At 45.7% G+C, this 22,602-nt stretch overlaps 1 protein-coding gene and 1 pseudogene across 1 annotated transcript in view; both read left to right on the top strand.

Moving 5' to 3' along the window:
• LOC126988315 (neurofibromin-like) overlaps positions 1 to 22,602 on the top strand; it is a 219,442-nt pseudogene that overhangs the window by 42,057 nt on the left and 154,783 nt on the right.
• LOC126988316 (neurofibromin-like) overlaps positions 1 to 22,602 on the top strand; it is an 84,374-nt gene that overhangs the window by 16,365 nt on the left and 45,407 nt on the right. Inside the window, exons 6-10 of the mRNA XM_050846371.1 lie at positions 77 to 248; positions 925 to 1,064; positions 8,561 to 8,776; positions 11,656 to 11,860; positions 13,355 to 13,528. Of these exons, the coding sequence (XP_050702328.1) occupies positions 77 to 248; positions 925 to 1,064; positions 8,561 to 8,776; positions 11,656 to 11,860; positions 13,355 to 13,528 (907 nt within the window). The remainder of the gene's footprint in view (positions 1 to 76; positions 249 to 924; positions 1,065 to 8,560; positions 8,777 to 11,655; positions 11,861 to 13,354; positions 13,529 to 22,602) is intronic.

Raw genomic sequence — 22,602 nt, 5'->3', positions numbered from 1 at the left:
CACACACACACACACACACACACACACACACACCATCCCTCCCGTCCCTCCCTAACCCTCCCGCCCCTTCCCTCAGGTTCGTGGGTCACCTCCTGAAGCTGCTGGTTTGCCACAATGAGAAGTTCGGGACCCAGATCCAGAAACACGTCAAGGAGCTGGTTGGCCACGAAATGTCACCCCTCCTCTACCCCATCCTCTTTGACCAGACCAAGGTTATCGTGGACAAGTTCTTCGACCAGCAGGGGCAGGTGTGTAGGGGGAGGTGCGTAGGGGGAGGTGCGTAGGGGGAGGGGGCTTAGAGGTTTGCCTTAAAATTTTGTCTCTTCAGCATATTCTTATTATTATTGTAGTAGTAGTAGTAGTAGTAGTAGTAGTAGTAGTAGTAGTAGTAGTATTGTGAAAGGAAGGAAGGAAGGAGGAGGAGGAGAGAGTCATGATGGTGTGAGAGAGAGAGAGAGAGAGAGAGAGAGAGAGAGAGAGAGAGAGAGAGAGAGAGAGAGAGAGAGAGAGAGAGAGTAATTTTCCACCTAAGGCAAGAGAAGGGAAGGGAAGGGAAGGAAGGATAAGGGAAGGGAAGGGAAGGCCCCTCAATGCCTTACCTTACCTTCCCTTCACTTCCCTTTCCTTTTCCTTCCCTTCCCTTCCTTTCCTTCCCTTCCCTTCCCTTCCCTTTCCTTCCTTTCCCATCTCATCCCATCCCTTCCCTTCTTCCTTCCTTCCTTCTTCCTTCCTTCCCTTCCCATCCTTCCTTCCTTTCCTTCCCTTCCTCTCATGCTTCCCTTCCCTTCCCTTCCCTTCCCTTCCTTACGCTTCCCATCCCTTCCATATCCTCCCCTTCCCTTCCCTTCCCATACCCATCCCTTCCCTTCCATCCCCTCCCCCCTCTTCCCGCACCCCTTCTCACCCCTCCTCACCTCCCCCCAGGTCATAGTGAGTGACGTCAACACACAGTTCATCGAGCACATCATCTTCATCATGAAAAATGTATTGGAGAACAAGACTGACCACCCCTCAGAGCACCTCGGGGTCACCTCCATTGAACCCATGATGCTGGCCATTGTCAGGTGGGTGCTGGGGGGACTATGGGCTGCTGGGGGCTAGGTTATAAGGGGTAGGGTGCTGGGGGCTAGGTTATAAGGGGTAGGGTGCTGGGGCTTGGTTATAGGTGCTAGGGGACTGTTTGGGGACTTGGGACTGCTGGGTAAGGGAAGAAGGGAAGGAAGGGTAGGGAGAGGGAAGGGAAGGAAGACTTGGAGAGGAAGAGAAGGGAAGGAAGGCTAGGGAGAGGAAGGAAGGGAAGGTAGAGAGGAAGGAAGGAAGGGTAGGAGGAAGGAAGGAAGGGAAGACTAGGGAGGAAGAAAAGGAAGGCTAGGGAGAGGAAGAGAAGGAAGGGAAGGGAAAGGAGGAAGGAAGGTAGGGAGGAAGGGAAGGAAGACTAGGGAGAGGAAGAAAAGGAAGGCTAGGAGAGGGAAGAGGAAGGGAAGGGAAGGGAAAGGAGAGGAAGGAAAGGGAAGGGAAAGGAAGACTAGGAGAGGAAGAGAAGGTAAGGGAAAGGAGAGGAAGGGAAGGTAGGGAGAGGAAGGAAGGGGAAGACTAGGAGAGGAAGAAAAGGGAAGGCTAGAGAGGAAGAGAAGGAAGGAAGGAAAGGAGAGGAAGGGAAGGTAGAGAGGAAGGGAAGACTAGGGAGAGGAAGAGAAAGGAAGGGAAGGGAAAGGAGAGGAAGGGAAGGGTAGGGAGAGGAAGGGAAGGGAAGGGAATACTAGGGAGAGGAAGAGAAGGGAAGGCAAGGGAAAGGAAGAGAAGGGAAGGGAAGGAAGGAAAGGGAAGGGTAGAGAGAGGAAGGAGACTAGGGAGAGGAAGAGAAGGAAGGAAGGAAAGGAGAGGAAGGGAAGGGTAGGGAGAGGAAGGGAAGGGAGGGGAAGACTAGGGAGAGGAAGAAAAGGGAAGGCTAGGGAGAGGAAGAGAAGGGAAGGGAAGGGAAAGGAGAGGAAGGGAAGGGTAGAGAGAGGAAGGGAAGACTAGGGAGAGGAAGAGAAGGGAAGGGAAGGGAAAGGAGAGGAAGGGAAGGGAAAGTAAGAGAAGGGAAGAGAAAGGAGAGGAAGGGAAGGGACGGCTCAGGACGAGAAGAGAAGGGAAGGAAGAGAAAGGAGAGGAAGGAAGGGAGGGAAGAACAGGAAACACACACACACACACACACACACACACACACACACACACACACACATCCTACCCCCCCTTCCCCCCTTCACACACAGACACACTATACATTATACAAGCGAGTTCTACTGATGGAAAGAAAACTGGATAGATGGATCAGCATGGTAAAGAGAAGGGATGAGGAAGAACAGCAGAATAGAGGAAAATGAGAAGAAATTGATTAAGGAAAATGAGGAGCTAATGGAAAAAGCAGCAAAGTACGAAAGATCAATGAAGGAAGGTTTGGGAGTGGCAAGAAAGGAAAATGAAAACCTGAAGGAACTGGTGAACAAAGAAGAACAAAGAGTTAGGGAAAATGTGAGCCTAAGAGAAGTAATAGAACAGCAAATGAAAGAGGACGTGGAGAAAGAGTTAGTCAAGGCCTTAAAGAAAAATGAAGAATTGGTGAGAGAAATAGCAGACAAAAAAATGAAGAATTGGTGAGAGAAATAGCAGACAAAAAAATGAAGAATTGGTGAGAGAAATAGCAGACAAAAAAATGAAGAATTGGTGAGAGAAATAGCTGACAAAAAAATGAAGAATTGGTGAAGAATTGGTGAGAGAAATAGCAGACAAAAATGAAGAATTGGAGAGAAAAATTGGTGAGAGAAATGAAGAATTAGTGAGTGAAATAGGAGAGAAATAGAAGAAAATGAAAAATGAAGAATTGGTGAGAGAAATAGCACAAAAAAATGAAGAATTAGTGAGTTAAATAGCAGAAATAAAAATGAAGAATTAGTGAGAGAAATAGCAGACAAAAAATGAAGAATTGTGAGAGAAATAGCAGAAAAAAATGAAGAAAAATGAGAAATAGTGACAAAAAAATGAAGAATTAGTGAGAGAAATAGCAGACAAAAAATGAAGAATGGTGAGAGAAATAGTGAGAGAAATGAAGAATTAAAAAGAGAAGAATAGGAAGACAGCAAAAAAAAATGAAGAATTGGTGAGAGAAATAGACAAAAAAAATGAAGAATTAGTGAGAGAAATAGCAGACAAAAAATGAAGAATTAGTGAGAGAAATAGTGACAGAAAGAAAAATGAAGAATTGAAGAGAAATAGCAGACAAAGAAAATGAAGAATTAGTGAGAGAAATAGAAATAGACAAAAATGAAGAATTATTGGAGAAAGAAATAGCAGACAAAAAAATGAAGAATTGGTGAGAGAAATAGCAGACAAAAAAATGAAGAATTGGTGAGAGAAATAGCAGACAAAAAAATGAAGAATTGGTGAGAGAAATAGCAGACAAAAAAATGAAGAATTAGTGAGAGAAATAGCAGACAAAAAAATGAAGAATTAGTGAGAGAAATAGCAGACAAAAAAATGAAGAATTGGTGAGAGAAATAGCAGACAAAAAAATGAAGAATTAGTGAGAGAAATAGCAGACAAAAAATGAAGAATTAGTGAGAGAAATAGCAGACAGAAAATGAAGAATTGGTGAGAGAAATAGCAGACAAAAAAATGAAGAATTGGTGAGAGAAATAGCAGACAAAAAAATGAAGAATTGGTGAGAGAAATAGCAGACAAAAAAATGAAGAATTGGTGAGAGAAATAGCAGACAAAAAAATGAAGAATTGGTGAGAGAAATAGCAGACAAAAAAAATGAAGAATTAGTGAGAGAAATAGCAGACAAAAAAATGAAGAATTAGTGAGAGAAATAGTGGACAAAAAAATGAAGAATTAGTGAGAGAAATAGCAGAAAAAAAATGAAGAATTAGTGAGAGAAATAGCAGACAAAAAATGAAGAATTAGTGAGAGAAATAGCAGACAAAAAATGAAGAATTAGTGAGAGAAATAGCAGACAAAAAATGAAGAATTAGTGAGAGAAATAGCAGACAAAAAATGAAGAATTAGTGAGAGAAATAGCAGACAAAAAATGAAGAATTAGGTAGATAAATAGTGGACAAAAAATGAAGAATTAGTGAGAGAAATAGCTGACAAAAAAAAATGAAGAATTAGTGAGAGAAATAGCAGACAAAAAAATGAAGAATTAGTGAGAGAAATAGCTGACAAAAAAATGAAGAATTAGTGAGAGAAATAGCAGACAAAAAAATGAAGAATTAGTGAGAGAAATAGTGGACAAAAAAATGAAGAATTAGTGAGAGAAATAGCAGACAAAAAATGAAGAATTAGTGAGAGAAATAGTGGACAAAAAAATGAAGAATTAGTGAGAGAAATAGCAGACAAAAAAATGAAGAATTAGTGAGAGAAATAGCAGACAAAAAAATGAAGAATTAGTGAGAGAAATAGCAGACAAAAAAATGAAGAATTGGTGAGAGAAATAGTGAAAAAAATGAATTAGTGAGAGAAATAGGACAAAAAATGAAGAATTAGTGAGAGAAATAGCAGACAAAAAATGAAGAATTAGTGAGAGAAATAGTGGACAAAAAATGAAGAATTAGTGAGAGAAATAGGACAAAAAATGAAGAATTGGTGAGAAATAGCAGACAAAAAATGAAGAATTAGTGAGAGAAATTGAAGAATTAGTGAGAGAAATAGCAGACAAAAAAATGAAGAATTAGTGAGAGAAATAGCAGACAAAAAAATGAAGAATTAGTGAGAGAAATAGTGGACAAAAAAATGAAGAATTGGTGAGAGAAATAGCAGACAAAAAAATGAAGAATTAGTGAGAGAAATAGCAGACAAAAAAATGAAGAATTAGTGAGAGAAATAGCAGACAAAAAAATGAAGAATTAGTGAGAGAAATAGCAGACAAAAAAATGAAGAATTAGTGAGAGAAATAGCAGACAAAAAAATGAAGAATTAGTGAGAGAAATAGCAGACAAAAAAAAAGTGTTGTTATTTTTGGGATGAAAGAAAAGAATATAACATGTAAACCAAAAAGGGATAAAGAGGAATTGAAATCAGTCAAAGACCTGCTCAAGAACCTAAATGATGCAGAAAGGCAGAGTATCGAGGAGGAGGTTGACGAGATTTATAGAATGGGTCTAATTATTGAAGGGACAACTACACCAGTTAACTTAAAACTAAAATCACAAATGGCAACTGAAGACATACTATATAGAACAACTTAACTAAAAGAAACGGAAGGATGTAAGGATTTATATATAAAGAAAAAGAGAAATGAGGAAGAAAGGAAGAAATGGAAGGAATTACCGGCAGAGACAAAAGTGAAAAATAACGCAAGATCTGAGGAAGAAAAAGAAGCATTTTTTTGGAGAATTTCGGGGGATGGAATCAAGAAATGGTTCATGAGGGAGAAGAGAAAGGGAGCGAAAACTAGATGAGAAAGATACAGAGAGGGGAATAAGAATAATGTACACAAATGTAGATGAGTAGATGATGTAGTAGAGCTGCAGGATTATCTAAAAGAGAGGGATCCCATGATAGTTTGCCTAACTGAAACTAAACTAAAAGAAAACATCCAAATTGAGTTAGATGGAAGATACCATGTGTGGAGGAGGGATAGAATGGGCAAAGGCGGAGGAGGAGTGGTGATCATGATAAAGAGAGAGATATTAGTAAAATCAATGGAATATGGAGAGGGAAAAGCAGAGATAGTGAGTGTAAGCTTGGAAAACAGGAATAGAGAAAGGATGACGATTGCAGTAACATATGTACCACCAAACACTACATCATGGAGTAAAGAAGATTATGAAAACATGATTGATGACACCATGCAGAGTTTGAGGAGATTACTTAAGGCAAACAAAGGAGTAATACTAGTTGGCGATTTCAATTGTAAAGAGGTTGACTGGGAGAGGTTTGAGAGCAATGGTAGTGATGTGGCATGGGGGAATAGATTCTTGAATTTAATGATGGAAAATTTGATGATACAAAGGGTGAAGGAAAGAACTAGATATAGAAGAGACGATGAACCGGCAAGACTGGATTTGGTGTTGACGAGAGAAATTCACGTGAAGGATGAATTGAGGTATGATTGCCCCCTGGGAAAAAGTGATCACGTGCTCATAGAGATGGAAATGGAGGAGGAAGGAAGGGAACAAGACGAGACTTATAGAAGCAATACATTAAACTATAGGAAAGCAGGGGTGGAAAACCTCAAGAAGTATTTTGGTGACATGGATTGGAAAGAGTTAATGAGTACAAGCGAAGTTCAAGGAAAATATGATATTTTCCTGAGGGCGTACAACACAGGTGTTATGAAGTTTGTACCAAAATACAGACCGAGGGAGAGGGCTAAAAAGGACTGGTTTAATGCAAGATGTGCAAAGGCAAAAGAAAAGAGAGACAAAGCGTGGTCAAGATTAAAAAGAAACAAACATCAAAGAAACAGAGAAGACTTTAAGGCAGCGAGAAATGAGTACGTGAAAGTGAGAAAGGAAGAAGAGAAACGATACGAAAAGGATATTGTGGAAAAGTGTAAAGAACAACCTAAACTATTTTATAGATTTATAAATGGAAAAATTAAATCAAGAGAAACAATTGACAGACTGACTGAAGAGAATGTAGAGATTGAGGATCCCAAAGGCAGGGCGGAATTATTTAACAAAAAATTCCAGCAAGTGTTTACCAAAGAATCATTATTTAATGAACCACAAGAAAACAACTTAGATGTATATATGGAAGAGGTCAAAATAGATAAAGAGGAGATAAAAAAACTATTGGGGGAACTGTAAGAAGGGAAGGCCGTGGGACCGGATGGAGTTTCAGGTTTTATACTTAAAGAATGCAGAAATGAGCTAGTTGGCCCCATATATGACATCATTAAGTGCTCAATTAAAACTGGCACAGTGCCTAGGGAGTGGAAGAGGGCAGAAGTGGTACCTGTATACAAAAGTGGAAAAAAGGAAGAACCCTTAAATCACAGACCAGTGTCTCTGACCAGCGTAGTATGCAAAATATGTGAGAAATTAATAAAAGAACAATGGATGAGATTTCTAGAAGAACATAATTTAATCACAAACAATCAATATGGGTTTAGGAAAGGCCGCTCATGTGTGACAAACTTGCTGAGCTTTTACTCAAGAGTGACGGACAAATTACAGGAAAGAGACGGATGGGTGGATTGCATTTACCTAGACTTAATGAAGGCATTTGACAAAGTTCCACATTCAAGACTGCTGTGGAAACTAGAAAATAAAGGAGGATTGAGAGGGAAAATGAAGTGCTGGATGGAAAGCTACTTAAGAGGAAGAGAGATGAGAACCGTGGTTAAGGACACCAGATCGGAATGGAGAGCGGTGGAAAGTGGAGTGCCCCAGGGGTCGGTTTTGGCACCAGTACTCTTCCTAGTCTATATTAATGATGTGCCAGAGGGAATAAACAGCTACATGAGCTTGTTCGCAGATGATGCCAAAGTGCAAAGACATATAAGAAACAGTGAAGACTGCAAGGAGCTGCAAGAAGACCTAGACAAGATTTGGAAATGGAGTCAGAAATGGGAGATGAAATTCAACGTGAGGAAATGTCATGTTATGGAAATGGGAAAAAGTGTAGAAAGACCAAAATGGACATATAAAATGGGAGATGGTGAAATATTAAAGAAAGTAAATGAAGAGAGAGACCTGGGAGTAATAATGCAAGATTATATGCATCCAGGAAGTCATATAAATGGGATCTTTGGTGACACATATAACATGGTGAGAAATATAGGCACAGCATTCCACTACATGGACAAAGAAATGATGAAAAAATTAATAACTACTATGATCAGACCTAAACTAGAATACGCGGAAACAGTGTGCTCTCCACATATGAAGAAACACATAGTAAAACTAGAAAGAGTACAGAGGATGGCAACACAAATGGTTCAGGGACTGACATATGAAGAGAGACTGAAGGAAATGGACTTGCCAGCACTGGAACAAAGAAGAGAAAGAGGAGACCTAACACAAATATACAGGCTATTGAGTAACATGGAAGAAGTGGATAACGAGAAATTGCTACTCAGAGAGGAACCTTCCAGCAGGAATACTAGAGGACACAGTAAACAGTTGAGGAAGGGAAGATGCTCAAGAGACAAAGAAATATAGCTTCCCACAAAGAAATATAGAGCTTTGGAACAGACTAAGTGAGGATGTAGTATCGGCGAGGAGTGTGCAGAGCTTTAAGGAGAGGTTGGGTAAATGTAGATATGGAGACGGGACCACACCAGCGTAAGACCAGGCCCTGGGAAACTACAACTAGGTAAACACACACACACACACACACACACACACACACACACACACACACACACACACACACACACACACACACACACACACACACACACACACACACACACACACACACACACACACACACAGAGATAGATAGGTTGACACACACACACACACACACACACACACACACACACACACACACAAGACACAAGACACACATCCTACCCCACCTTCCCCCCTTCACACACACATACTGACGCGCACATCCCCCCCTGTAGGTATGTGCGTCACCTGGACATCACGGTGTACACGCTGCACATCAAGACCAAGCTGTGTCAGTTGGTGGAGGTCATGATGCAGCGCCGGGATGACCTCGCCTTCAGACAGGAGATGAAGTTCCGCAACAAGATGGTGGACTACCTCACGGACTGGGTCATGGGCAACTCACACCAGATAGCGCCCTCGGGGACCATCGACGTGGCCTCCGTGTCAAAGTGAGTGTGGGGGGATGGGGGAGGAGCGGGGAGGGATGGGGGTGGGGGTAGATGTCTCTGTGTGTGTGTGTGTGTGTGTGTGTGTGTGTGTGTGTGAGATATCTAGAGCTACCCAAAAACCTAACCTAACCTAACGTAACATCATCATCATCATCATCATTTCATCGACGCCTGCCCCTAGGAGCTCCCACCAGGGGATGGCCACGGCAGAAGAGCTTCCATCTTTCTCTATCCAGACACTCCCTCCTTGCCTGCTCAAAGCTTCTCCAGGATCTTTCCCCCTCTCCCTAACGCACTCTTGCACCCTATCCCTCCATTTCACTGGAGGTCGTCCTCTAGCATTCCCTCCCTCTATCTCACTCACATACACCCTTCTGGTCATCTTACTCTCCTCCATTCGCTCCATGTGGCCAAACCACTTTAAGGTCTGTCGCTTCACTTCTTCCACCACTCCACACTTCTTCCCTTCACCCCCGTGACACATTCCAAAACGCTCGTACACACTTTCATTACTCATTCCATCCATTCTACTCACACCACAAGCACTCCTCAAATAACTCATTTCCACTGCCTGCACTCTAGACCTCTGACTTTCATTCCAGGCCCACGTTTCCTATGTGAGGGTTGGTACTATTATTGTATTTCTCAAATCCCTCTTTACCTCCATGCTCACACTTCTGCCATTCATGATTCATCCCAAAGACCCTGCCACCCTTCTTCCTTGCAATGCCCTTTCTCTTATCTCTCCCTCTGTACCACCATGCTTACACATAACTGATCCAAGGTACTTAAACTCATTGACCTCCTCCATTTCTTCACCATTCAAAATTATTTTGCATTCTTTTTCACATTCAATTCCCACTCTATATGGGCATACAAAATCTACAACCTCACTTCTACTTCGCTCACAAACCATCACTTTACTTTTGTTGACATTTACTTTCAGCTTTCTCCTTTTACAGACACTATCAAAAACACTGACCAAATTTTGTAGGTCACTTTCATTTTCTGCAATGAGCACCGTGTCATCAGCAAACAGTATTGAATTCAGTACCCACTTCCTTCCCTCAGCGAACAGTCTTACTCCAACTTCCCCAACTTTGCCTTTCATTTCTCTAATAACACCATCCATATAAATATTGAACAACCATGGTGACCTGACGCACCCTTGTCTTAAGCCCACTTTTATCTCAAAATGTTCACTTGTTTCTCCAGTAATCTTGACACATGCAGATGCATCCTCATAGAAAGACTTTATTGCACTAACCAGTTTTCCTCCCACACCATAAATCTTAAAACATCCCACAATGCAATCCAATCAACTCTGTCATAAGCTTTTTCCAAATCCTAACCTAACCTAACCTGATGTAACCTAGCCCAGCCTAACCTGATGTGACCTAACCTAACATATATACCTAACCCAGAACACATATGAGGCATCTAGAGCTAACCAAAACCTAACCTAACCTAACCTGATGTAACCTAACCTAACCTAACCTAACCTAACCTAACCTAACCTGATGTAACCTAGCCCAGCCTATCCTGATGTGACCTAACCTAACATATATACCTAACCCTCAATACATATGAGGCATCTAGAGCTAACCATAACCTAACCTAACCTAACCTAACCTAACCTAACCTAACCTGATGTAACCTAACCTAACCTAACCTGATATAACCTAGCCCAGCCTATCCTGATGTAACCTAACCTAGCATATATACCTAACCCTCAATACATATGAGGCATCTAGAGCTAACCATAACCTAACCTAACCTAACCTAACCTAACCTAACCTAACCTAACCTAACCTAACCTAACCTAACCTGATGTAACCTAGCCCAGCCTATCCTGATGAGCTCGATGGGCAAACACTCCAACATGGTGGATTTTGAGTTTTCTCCGGGTTCCGCTAGATGGAAGAAGCACTGTGCTACCCCCTGTGAATGTGATAAAGGGAAATCAGTCTATGGCCCAGTATAAGGGTGGGGAGGGTAGTGTGTGTTTGTCGGTCCGCAGAGTGTATGAAGCGGGCTGTATCAGTGGTCTAGGGGTGAAGACCACTAGTAAAACACTCATAAAACACATAAGTATGGAAATTTTGTTTTGAAATTTTAAGTGGGTGTTATAGTGTGTTCATGGAGCCTGTTCATCTGGCGCCTCGGGAATGTTTGTTGTGGCTCCTGTGATTGGCTGCACCCTCCCCCACACCTGCCACTCATGTCCGCCGTGACGCTACACTCTTGTATTTTCTTCGTCATAGCCCGTCTCTTATTCACGACAGACCAGTTTAGTTGGTACCGTCATAGCCCGTCTCTTATTCACGACAGACCAGTTTAGTTGGTACCGTCATAGCCCGTCTCTTATTCACGACAGACCAGTTTAGTTGGTACCGTTGGACTCGGTCATAACTGCGCAACTGTTATGTTTATCTGAACTCGATGAAATAAAACATAAAGGAAATGTGATGAGTTGAAGTCACAAGACCGCTCCAAAATGTTTATAACACGGCTTACTTATCATCGCTTTTCTCAGCAGTCTTTGAACCAGGCTTGAAGTAAATAATGTCATCTCATAGAGCAAAGTCTCCTGAACGCTGTGGTGCGATCAGGTCATAGATAAAACATGACATGAGCATAACACAGAACGGTTTCTAAGGATGTGGACAGCGACGACGCATGACTGCCTGGCTGCCGATCATGGTGGTGAATTAGGCTATTTTGCGTCTCCTAATTTCTTTCTCTGCGTTCATCGTCAACAAATGAAGACCCTTATGCATCATCCCAACTACACTAAAAAAATTACTGATGAGGTCATACTCCATGCAGAAGAAGACCACTTGTGTGAAGGGGGCCTAACACATCCCCCTCCCCCACAGCCTCTACAGCTCCTACGACATCACCGGGTGCTGTCGTGACCTGGACCAGGCGTGCATGGAGGCGGTGGCGGCGCTGCTGAGGGGCCTCCCGCTGCAGCCCGAGGAGAGCGACCGCGGCGACCTGATGGAGGCGAAGTCACAGCTGTTCCTCAAGTACTTCACACTCTTCATGAACCTCCTCAACGACTGCATGGAAGCCCAAGAGGTGTGGATTTGCCTACTTGTATTTACTTTGTTATTTCAATACATATTTACCTTATTTTATGTTTATTTTGTATATTTTTTTTCATACAAATTTAGATTATTTTATGTGTATATTTGTATTTGTATTTACGTTATTTTATGTGTATTTTGTATTTATATTTTCGTTCAAAATTACATTATTTTATTGGTATTTTGCTTATTTATTTTGTTACGGGACAAGAGCTACGTTCGTGCTGTCCCGCCTCCATGTCCGCTCTTGTCCAACCTTTCCTTAAAATCCTGAATGTTTCTTGCACAAACCACCTCCTCCTGCCGTCCATTCCACAGCTTCTGTTTGGGAAGCTAAACTTTTTCACATCTCTCCTACACGTGGTCGCCCTCAACCTCCTTCCATGTCCTCTCGTTTCTCTCTCGCTCCACACACACACACACACACACACAGGTCCTCTCTGTCCAGATTCTCCACCCCGCTCTCCACCCTGTACACCGCTATCAGGTCTCCTCTCTCTCTCTTCTCTCCAGGGTTGTGAGCCCCATGCTATTGAGTCTCTCCTCGTAAGTCCGATCCCTAAGTTCCGGTACCATCTTAGCTGCCACTCTCTGCACTCTTTCCAGCTTCCTTATGTTCTTATTTTCGTGAGGAGACCAGACCACTGCTGCACACCCCAACCTTGGCCTTATCATTGTAACTATTATTTTCTTCATCATCTCCTCGTCCAAATACACAAATGCCGTCCTTATGTTCCTCAGCAAATTCATAGTTTGTTCCGTTATCCTGTTGATGTGTTTGTCCAGGTCCCTCTGCAATGCCTCACAGCCCTTCACATCATTGACTCGTCTCAGTAGCCTTGTGTGTGTGTGTGTGTGTGTGTGTGTGTGTGTGTGTGTGTGTGTGTGTGTGAAGGTATTAGAAACAGATATATTTTTCATTAATATTCTATGAGTGTGCCCTTTCAAGCATGGTTTTTGGGGGATATTTTAGGAAGGAAGAAAGGAAGGAAGGAAGGAAAATGTTGTGAGAGGAAGGAGAGAAAGAAGGAATGAAAGAGAGGTAGGAAGGAAGGATGAAGGAAGGATGGAAGGAAGGAAGGAAGGAAGGAATGTATGATGGAATATGTTTTGAGAGGAAGGAGAGAAAGAAAGAATGTAAGAGAGATAGGAAGGAGGGAACTGAGGAAGGAAGGAAGGAAGGAAAATTTTGTGAGAGGAAGGAGAAGAAGAAGGAAAGAGAGAGATAGGAGGGAGGAAGGGAGGAAGGAAGGAAGGAAGGAAGGAAGGAAGGAAGGAAGGAAGGAAGGAAACATGAAAACTCAGGAATATCTAACATTTTTTTTTGTTCAGCTTAAATTTGTACCTTTTTTCTTTTTTTGTTCAGTATTTTCATCTCTCTCTCTCTCATACAGCCAAACATTCTAAAACACATATATCCGACACCCATACATCCTACATCCGCCCAGAGCTCTATAATGACCCCCCCCCCCCCTGCCCCCCCCAGGTTGAGAAGGACATCAGCCGTCAGCGCGTCCAGCCCGGCAAGCTGTCCACTCTGCGCAACGCCACCATCCAGGCCATGTCCAACCTGCTGTCCGCCAACATTGACTCTGGCCTAATGCACTCCATCGGCCTGGGCTACCACACGGACCTGCAGACACGAGCCGCCTTCATTGAGGTGAGAAGGAGGAAGGAAGGAGAGGGGGAGGGAAGGAAGGCTGGGAGAGAAGGGAGGGAAGGGAGAGGGAGGGGAGAGGGAGGAGAGAAGGTGAGGGAAGGAGAGGAGGGGAGGGGAAGGGTGGAGAGAAGGGAGGAAGGGAAGGGTGGGAGAGAAGGAGGAAGGGAAGGAAGGAGAGAAGGGAGGAAGGGAAGGGTAGGAGAGAAGGAGGGAAGGAAGGGTAGGAGGAGAGAAGGGAGGGAAGGAGGGATGGAGGGGAGAGAGAAGGGAGGAAGGGAAGGTAGGGAGAGAAGGGAGGGAAGGAAGGGTAGGAGAGAAGGGGAGGAAGGAGGGAAGGGTAGGAGAGAAGGAGGGAAGGGAAGGGTAGGAGAGAAAGGGAGGGAAGGAGAGGGAAGGGGGAAGGGTAGGGAGAGAAGGAGGAAGGAAGGGTAGGAGAGAGGAGGAAGGAAGGAGGAGGAAGGGGAGAGAAGGGGAGGGAAGGGGAGAGGAGGAAGGGGGAAGGGTAGGGAGAGAAGGGGAGGGAAGGAAGGGTAGGAGAGAAGGAGGAAGGGAGGTAGAGAGAAGGGAGGGAAGGAAGGGTAGGAGAGAAGGGGAGGAAGGAAAGGAAGGGAGAGAAGGGAGGGAGACAAGGGAGGGAGAGAAGGGAGGGAAGGGAGAGACGGGAGGGAAGGGAGGGAGGGAAGGGTAGGAGAGGGGAGGGAAGGAAGGGTAGGAGAGAAGGAGGGAAGGGAAGGAAGGGAGGAGAGAAGGGGAGGAAGGGAAGGGTAGGAGAGAAGGGAGGGAAGGAAGGTAGGAGAGAAGGGAGGGAAGGAAGGGAGGAGAGAAGGGGAGGAAGGGAGGAAGGGGTAGGAGAGAAGGAGGAAGGGAAGGAGGAGAGAAGGGGAGGGAAGGGTAGGAGAGAAGGAGGAAGGAAGGGAGAGAAGGGGAAGGGAAGGAAGGGGGAGAGAAGGAGGGAAGGAAGGGTAGGAGAAGGGAGGGAAGGAAGGGTAGGAGAGAGAAGGAGGGAAGGGAAGGAAGGAGAGAGAAGGGGAGGGAAGGGAAGGGTAGGAGAGAAGGGGAGGGAAGTGGAGAGAAGGGGAGGGGGGAAGGGTAGGAGAGAAGGGGAGGGAAGGGAAGGGTAGGAGAAGGGGAGGAAGGGAAGGGTAGGAGAGAAGGGGAGGAAGGAAGGTAGGAGAGAAGGGAGGAAGGAGAGGAGGGAGGGGGAAGGGTAGGAGAGAAGGGAGGAAGGGGAGAGAAGGGAGGGAAGGGGAGAGGAGGGGAGGGGGAGGAGAGAAGGAGGGAAGGGAGGGGAAGGGAGGAGAGAAGGGGAGGGGGAAGGGTAGGAGAGAGAAGGGAGGGAAGGGAGAGAAGGAGGGAAGTGGAGAGGAGGAGGGAAGGGAAGGGAGAGAAGGGGAGGAGGAAGGAAGGGTAGGAGAGAAGGAGGGGGAAGGTAGGAGAGAAGGGAGGGAAGGGAGAGAAGGGAGGGAAGGGAGAGAGGGAGAGAAGGGAGGGAAGGGAAGGGGAGGGGGAAGGAGGAGAGAAGGGGAGAGAAGGGAGGGAAGGAGGAAGGGAGGGAAGGAGGAAGGGAAGGAGAGAAGGGAGGGAAGGAGGAAGGGAAGGAGAGAAGGGAGGGGAGGGAAGGAGGGGGAGAGGAGGGGAGGGGGAAGGGTAGGAGAGAGAAGGGGAGGGAAGGAAGGTGGAGAGAAGGAGGGGAGGGAAGGGAAGGGTAGGAGAGAAGGGGAGGGGAGCGGAGAGGAGGGGAGGGGGGAAGGGTAGGAGAGAAGGGGAGGGGGGAAGGGTAGGATAGAAGGGGCTGGTAAGGGTGTCAGGGAAGGAAGGGAAGGAGGGCAGTGGTACCAATCCTGCCAGCCCCCCCTTAATTGCTCCACCATCCTGCTCTCCTTGAAATCCCAGAATAGTCCCTGTAAGACCATCAGATCAGGACTGGAAGACAAGGCCGGGCTCAGTGACAAGCACAAGTTGGGTCATGGCAGTAACAAGCTGCTCTCTGTCCTCCGTTGTGGTACACAGCTCTGGTGGGATGCTTGTGTCAGAGTGCATGTTGAGGCACAGAGGGTTTGCAGCAGAACTTGAATTTAATTTTTTTTTTTTTTTTTTTTTTTTTTTACAGCAAAGGAGACAGCTCAAGGGCACAAAAAAGTAAACATTAATAAAAAAAAGCCCGCTACTCACTGCTCCTAAAAAGAATCCAAAGAGGTGGCCGAAAGATAGGTCAGTTTCGGAAGGAGAGGTGTCCTGATACCCTCCTCTTGAAAGAGTTCAAGTCGTAGGCACATCAAGGGCTGCTTTCACAGTCATTTTGTTTGTTTTGATTGTTACCTATGGCTGTTATCGCTGCTATAGTATTTCCACGTAAAACTGGGCGATGGGGTAGTGGGGGCTGCAGGGTTAGCCTAGCCCTGCACCTTGCCACACACTCTCAACACCTCTCCCTTCCTCTGGAGCCGCCACTACCCCATAGGCCAGTTTCACGTGGAAAACTATAGCGTTGATCGCCGCCATTGGTAACGATCAAGACAAACAGAGTGTGAAAGCGGCCCTTAACCCTTTCCTTGCGCGCGGTGTGGACGCGACTATTCCCTCAGGCACAGTCAGGCAGCCCAATGGGGGTCTCTTTTAACCTCTGTATCTCAAAAACTATTCATCACAGCTAAAAACCAAAAACACCATTGGAAAGAGGAGGTCCAGATCTATAGGAGTTGGTTATGTATGTCTCTCTTGCGAACGTACATGCACGTTCAGGGAGTGTTGAATGTTAACACTTACGTCGGTGTGTGCCGGATGATCAGCCGTATTGAGGCAACTGCAGACATCTCTCCTTCAGATTCTGGCAAGGGAGTATTGCCAGCTGCAATATTTACAACTATGTGGTCAAAGAATCAGTCGGTGATAGGTGAAGCTATGCAAAAATGCCGCTGTATTGGGCAAGAACATCCACCAGTTACTTGTCCATAAATTTGCCGCGCTGGGCCGATATGATCTTCCACCAAATTTAGTGAAGAACCCACTCAATTGGCAATCCTGTGTTGTGAGAATAGTGCTGGAACACTCATACGCGGGAGATTTTAGTGCGGGTGGAGGTCACAGCGAGCGTTTAGCACCACCAGCAAATATGCCTAACACCCGCTGCAAGCGTTTAGCAATGAAAGGGTTAAAGGATGTTCTCAGTGGTGGTGGTCAGCCACACAACTGGTGGTCTGCCTTGAAACAGTCCTGTGTGGAGCAGTCTTCCCTCCCTCCTCTGTGTGGGAATGGTGGCTCCGCTGTTATGACCCTGCTGTGAAGGCCAGCGTGTTGTCCTCGTGTTTGAGAGCAAACAGCGTAGCGCTGAGCTCACATTACCCAGCACTTGTTTTCTTGAACATAAAGTGACTTCATTTGATTTCCAGTCATCTGAGGCTGAAAAGCTTCTAAGTGATTTAGATTCATAAGGAGGCGCTGAGCCTCGTGGCTTTTTCCTGCTGTTTTTCAGAATCATTAGTAAACTCCCGGCTCCCAAAGTGTCCGGCATTGTCAGAATTCTAATTCAGCAGAGGTCACTTTCCTGTCTGTTGGCATATTGGTAATGTTACTCCTGGCCCAAAGGAATCTGCTTCAGTTTTACCAGAAGAATACAGACCCATCTCTAGTACTGTCCAGAGTGTTTGAGAGTTTGTTGAGGAAACGACTCACTAAATAACTCAGCGACTTCAATCTTCTAGTGTCATGCCCCGAGAGCTTACTTTTCTATTTCCTCTATTTTCTTACACGTCCTCTGCGTGTACCAAAACACACGAGAAATTAATCAAGACAAGGAGAGGGTGTTCCCCGGCTGCCTGGGATTGAACCCGTGACCAGCGTGACGGGAGAGCCACTCCTTACCGAGCCGGCCAAAGAGGTGCCCACTGGCTAGCTGGGTTATGGGAGGCTCGTTCATCAGGCATAGTCGCCGCACTACACCGATAAGGTTTTCTATTATCAGTTATCGGGTATCAGGAATAAGGTTTTCTGTTATGGTTACTAAAATAAGCAAAGGAAGGTAATTTTGTTAGGAGACTTAAGGTTTGGTTAAAATTATCAACTTTTCTAAATAATAGTTGATTTGGTTAACACTGGCTATCTTAAATAACAGATTGTTGAAATAACTATATGTCAATGATAAATTTACCCAGTTAGGTTAATATGATTAGGTTTGGCTTATCGCCGCTGGGAGGTTAGTGAGGTAATAATGGAAATAACAGACACTAGTGACCCAAATAGGTATTGTTTTGGGTTGGGTAAGGTAATGGAAACGTTTGTTGAAGTCAGTCACAAGATTAACAGGTGTGTTAGGTTAAAAGAGTTTCTATTCTATCTATCTATTCTAAAGGATAAGTCTGGCGAGGTAAAATATTGGCTCACCTGTGTTCGTTCCTTGGGCAGGAGTCTGTGGCTGCCGGTGTTGATCACAGGTAAGATACACGTGCACCAGTGATGACTGGACCTTCACAGACTACCTAAGGTGAGTGATAACAGACACTGGATGTCTCCAGGCGATGGCTGGGGGCTGTATAACGCCAGCCACACACTGCGGCCCGCGGGGCTTCCGGCAAGGTTACTCCCAGGGCTCCTTGAGAGGCTGAAAGCCGTTATTTCACGTGACTCGGGGGCCATGGGCAGTTACCAGTAGCCACTGACCAGATCAAGACTCGTAAAGACTTTATTTCCTCTACCGAGACACATCAGAAGATCTCTAAGAACGGGAAGCGGAAAATGATCATCCACGGTCGCGGTGTTCACACGCCGGAAATCAATCACAGGACGATAAGAGCCGTCTTTCTTTGGAACCAGGAACAAGGGCGAATTCCACAGAATTCGATTCTTTGATGACACCTTGTTCTAACATTTCAGAGATAAGTTGTTGCACCACCTCCCTCTGACTGTGGGGAGCTTGTACGCATTGATATATACAGGATTTGTATTGGGTTTTTAACTTAATGTGGTGTTCAGCACTGCGTAACTCCAAGCGGCTCGCCTGGTAGAACAAGCGCCCCGATAATGCTCCAGAAGCTGGACTAAGGTTGGCTTAATTTCGGAATAGTGTGCAACTTTAGGAACGCCTCTAAATGAGCTGTGTCTTGTTCGGGAGAAGCCTGACACGCCGAGGATATGCCTGAAACTTGGGCTGAAGGGTATTCAGCTGGTTCTGGGGCGACATTTCTCCCATACACTAGACACTGGCATAATCGAACACCGTGTTTTAAGGATACAGGTGATCCAGACGTGTTTATTACCAATGCCTCTGCAAAACCACCCTCCTTGACTGTTGCAGAGTTACCTCCACCGTCACGCGGTGTACGTGAGAACTCCGTCGATACACATCACTGCCCGCCGGAGGGCGTTAGGCAAACGGATTTTAACAAGTTTTGCAGCACGATCCGGAACTATGAGGACCTTCTACGACTGCCGTTACTGTCCGCCACAAGTCTGCAATGGTTTCGTGTGGTTTGACCGTAAGAGGGACACTTGGGCGGTGGCAGCCCCTGAGTCTGTGGTGGGTTAGTCATTTTCCACCTCTGAGGGTGAGATTACAGTTGACAGAGGCGATGGATTGACCATCCCCTGTATGCGTCGGCCGTGATACACGATCGCGTTGCTTACAGGGTTTATGGCGATGTGCAGGTCTTTCATGGCGTTCAATCCTAAGATCCCATCTACAGGGAAAGCAAACCTGCTAGAGACATAAAAGAAATCTCGAAAGGGACATACTTTTTCATGTAAGCTGACTGTTAGTGGTATTCGCCCAAGGATTCCCAAAGTGGTGCCCGTCACGCCTATCACATTCAGGTCGTTCTCTTGGAGCGGCCAATTTTCCCCACTCGCTTGTCGTGGCAGTGACCTGTAAGCGGAGTCGGATATGACATTGACTGTGGCACCTGTGTCAACCGCTAAGGTGAGGAAGTGTTGCCCACCTTGCAAGGGAGGCAATTATGCTTGTCCGTCCCAAGGCGGCAATGACGGATCAAGTTGCTCCCAATTAGTATTTTCCTTAAGGGACACTTGGATGTACGCCTCGGGGCTGTCACGAAGTCAAGTCTTTTTATTCTGAGAAGAGGAGTGTGGTTTACTGTCCGCTGAGGACTTGTACTTCTGTTCCTCCTTGGCCTTTTGTATTGCAGAACAACTGTCTGAATCATGAAAACAATTCCCGTGGATATGGCAAAAGGCAGCCTTCCGCTGATGGTTTGGCCTAGGGTTCCTGTGTGATGAATGATGCCCGCCCCTGTAACCTCCTGACCTCCTATCTGAGTCCTGTCTTGAAGGTGTTGATTCCCTACGTTTCGCGAAGCAAGAATGTTCAGAATGTCCTGATTGCTTGCAAAAACTACAGGTGAGAGAGACCTTACTTTGAGCCTGTAATACTGCGGCTGGTGCGAGGGGATGCTGGTGAGGTGTCCTTGAACCTTGAGTGGGTTGTAAGTATGCAGACGAACCCGGGGGTGAACGAATTCTGCGGCCTGTAATTGATAAATAATGAGTGCCTGAACAGAAGATTACCTTAGTAAATTCACTGGTTGTGGTATCGTGTTCCAGTCCCTCTTCACTTGAAGGACGAGCCAACTGTTTAAAGGTGTCGCCGAGTTTAGCGAGAGTGTCTTTGTTCATACTATGGTGTAAATCATTTACAAAATAGGAGCATATGTTGATAGCTGTAAATATGAACCAATAACCGGAACGTGTATGAATGAATAGTTTGCGTTGAAACCCTAAAAAGGCAAGAAAGAATGGCTAGCAAGGTGCCTGTTTAGACGTAATAGAAGTTAAGGTTATAATGGAATGCCCTAATGATATGGGTATATATAGAAAGAATAACTATATAAACAAAGTGGTATGTTAAGTGAGTATACCATTGAAGCTCACGTTTTCTCTCGAGCGGTGAAAAGAAAACGGAGGCAGGGCACACTGATGAAGATTAAATTTGATCAGGGAACTCACTATACTCAATAGACTCGCTAGCAAACAAGAAGAAAGAATCAATATCGTATGCGAATGAACGTTACTCCCACAATTATGACTGATTAACAGCGGTAGGAACACAGAAATAAAAAATCGTGCCCTGCACGGACAATAATGAAAATAAGCCGAGGCGGCATATTTGGACAAGAAGGAATATCCACAAATACCAAGATTAGTCAGCTGATGTAGTGGAGGGCGACGGCTTGTGATGCCCTGGGTGACGTGCAGTCGTTGTAGGCGCGTCAGGAAACCTCGGCCGCAGCCACAGCGGCGGTGAAGGTGAGGATGGGCTGACATCGGAGGACTCGCAATGGAGGTTGAAAAACTGCTGACCCAGCAAATGAGCGGCCGCGGTGCGGCTGGGAGCTGGTACACTGCCGCCAGACGTATGATGGCCGCGTCGTCCTTGTTATAGTAAGAGATGGGCGGCGGTGGCAGACAAGACGACTTGGGTGTAACCTCTTGAGAAGACGCCTTGCAAGAAACGGTAGTGGGAACAGCTTGCAGTCACCGGGAGATGTCGCAGGTACCCTTGCTGACTGTTGTCGGAAGAGGGTTGGGCCGATGCTCCCGGCAGCGGCGGTGGTGCCGCCAGCTGCGGAGCGAGGGGCATGCGGGGTGTCCCAAGGTCAGCGGGGCGTGCCTCCTCGTTGCAGGTGTGAATACCTCTGCCGTATCGTGGAGTGGCTTGCAGGGTACGTAGCAGTGCTGGCTTGAAGCGGGGAGCGGCTTGTAGTGTGGCCCTCGCTATCGGCTGCGTAGGCCTGTGGGTGTGCTCGGGGCTTGTGGGCTTGACGCCTGTAGAGTTGCTTGAAGCTGGTGTGCTCGAGGCTTGTAGGCTGTAGAGCCTGTGGGCTTAGCTGGTGTGCTCGAGGCTTGTAGGCTGGACGCCTGTAGAGTTGCTTATAGCTGGTGTGCTCGAGGCTTGTAGCTGGCGCCGTATGAGTTGCACGTAGGTGGCGACTTGTGAGATGCTTGTAGCTGGCGCCATGTGAGTTGCACGTAGGTGGCGACTTGGGAGATGCTTGTAGCTGGCGCCTTGTGAGTTGCACGTAGGTGGCGACTTGTGAGATGCTTGTAGCTGGCGCCTTGTGAGTTGCACGTGTGTGGCGACTTGAGATGCTTGTAGCTGGCGCCTTGTGAGTTGCACGTAGGTGGCGACTTGTGAGATGCTTGTAGCTGGCGCCTTGTGGGTTGCACGTAGGTGGCGACTTGTGAGATGCTTGTAGCTGGCGCCTTGTGAGTTGCACGTAGGTGGCGACTTGTGAGATGCTTGTAGCTGGCGCCTTGTGGGTTGCACGTAGGTGGCGACTTGTGAGATGCTTGTAGCTGGCGCCTTGTGGGTTGCACGTAGGTGGCGACTTGTGAGATGCTTGTAGCTGGCGCCTGGTGCGTTGCCGCGGACGGCAGGTGCGGTGCCGCGGACGGCAGGTGCGTTGACTCCTTCTTCCCTTGTACGCCTGTCCCCGGGTTTGTTGGTGAGTTCTCGTGGCTTGGAGGAGAACGAGGTAGCGAAGGCACAGGCGCGGGTGACCACTGCCAACCAAATGTAACGGGCTTGTCGGGGGCGTTTAAAGGGTGTTGATTAAGACTTCCAGCTTCCTTAAGGCGAATTATATTCGTAGCCTTTATGTACAAGAAGCGACGGAGCAGAGCGACTGTCGTTGTGTGTCAGTCGGACTCTCGTGAAGGAGTGGCGAGTTACAGGTTGGAAAAATAAGGCGCAAATCACTAAATCAGTTTGAGCTGCCAGATTCACCAGATAAAATAATTTTCAGAGAAAATGGGAGAACTTGATCTCATTTTCTATGTACATTTGTTGTCATTAAACTGAAATATAGAATTATTACAACATTCCCACACATTAATATATGACATAAATCCTAAAATAATGAAAATCATTGTAAAAACATATCCTGTCTCATTGGACTGTCTGTTTTCCCGGGACAAATTATTATTTTATGTATTTAAGAGTTTAACTCAATGTTTGATTATTTTTTCTTAATATACATTTTATAAGATAATTTATTTACACAAAACAGACAAATACTTTTTTTTTTTACCATTAATGGTATTTAATAAAAAGGATGAGATTGTCC

The sequence above is a fragment of the Eriocheir sinensis genome, chromosome 69 (genome assembly GCF_024679095.1).
Source record: "Eriocheir sinensis breed Jianghai 21 chromosome 69, ASM2467909v1, whole genome shotgun sequence".
NCBI classification, from domain to species: Eukaryota; Metazoa; Arthropoda; class Malacostraca; order Decapoda; family Varunidae; genus Eriocheir; species Eriocheir sinensis.
Note: the sequence above shows the minus strand (reverse complement) of the source record. Positions and strands in the feature narration are given on the sequence as shown.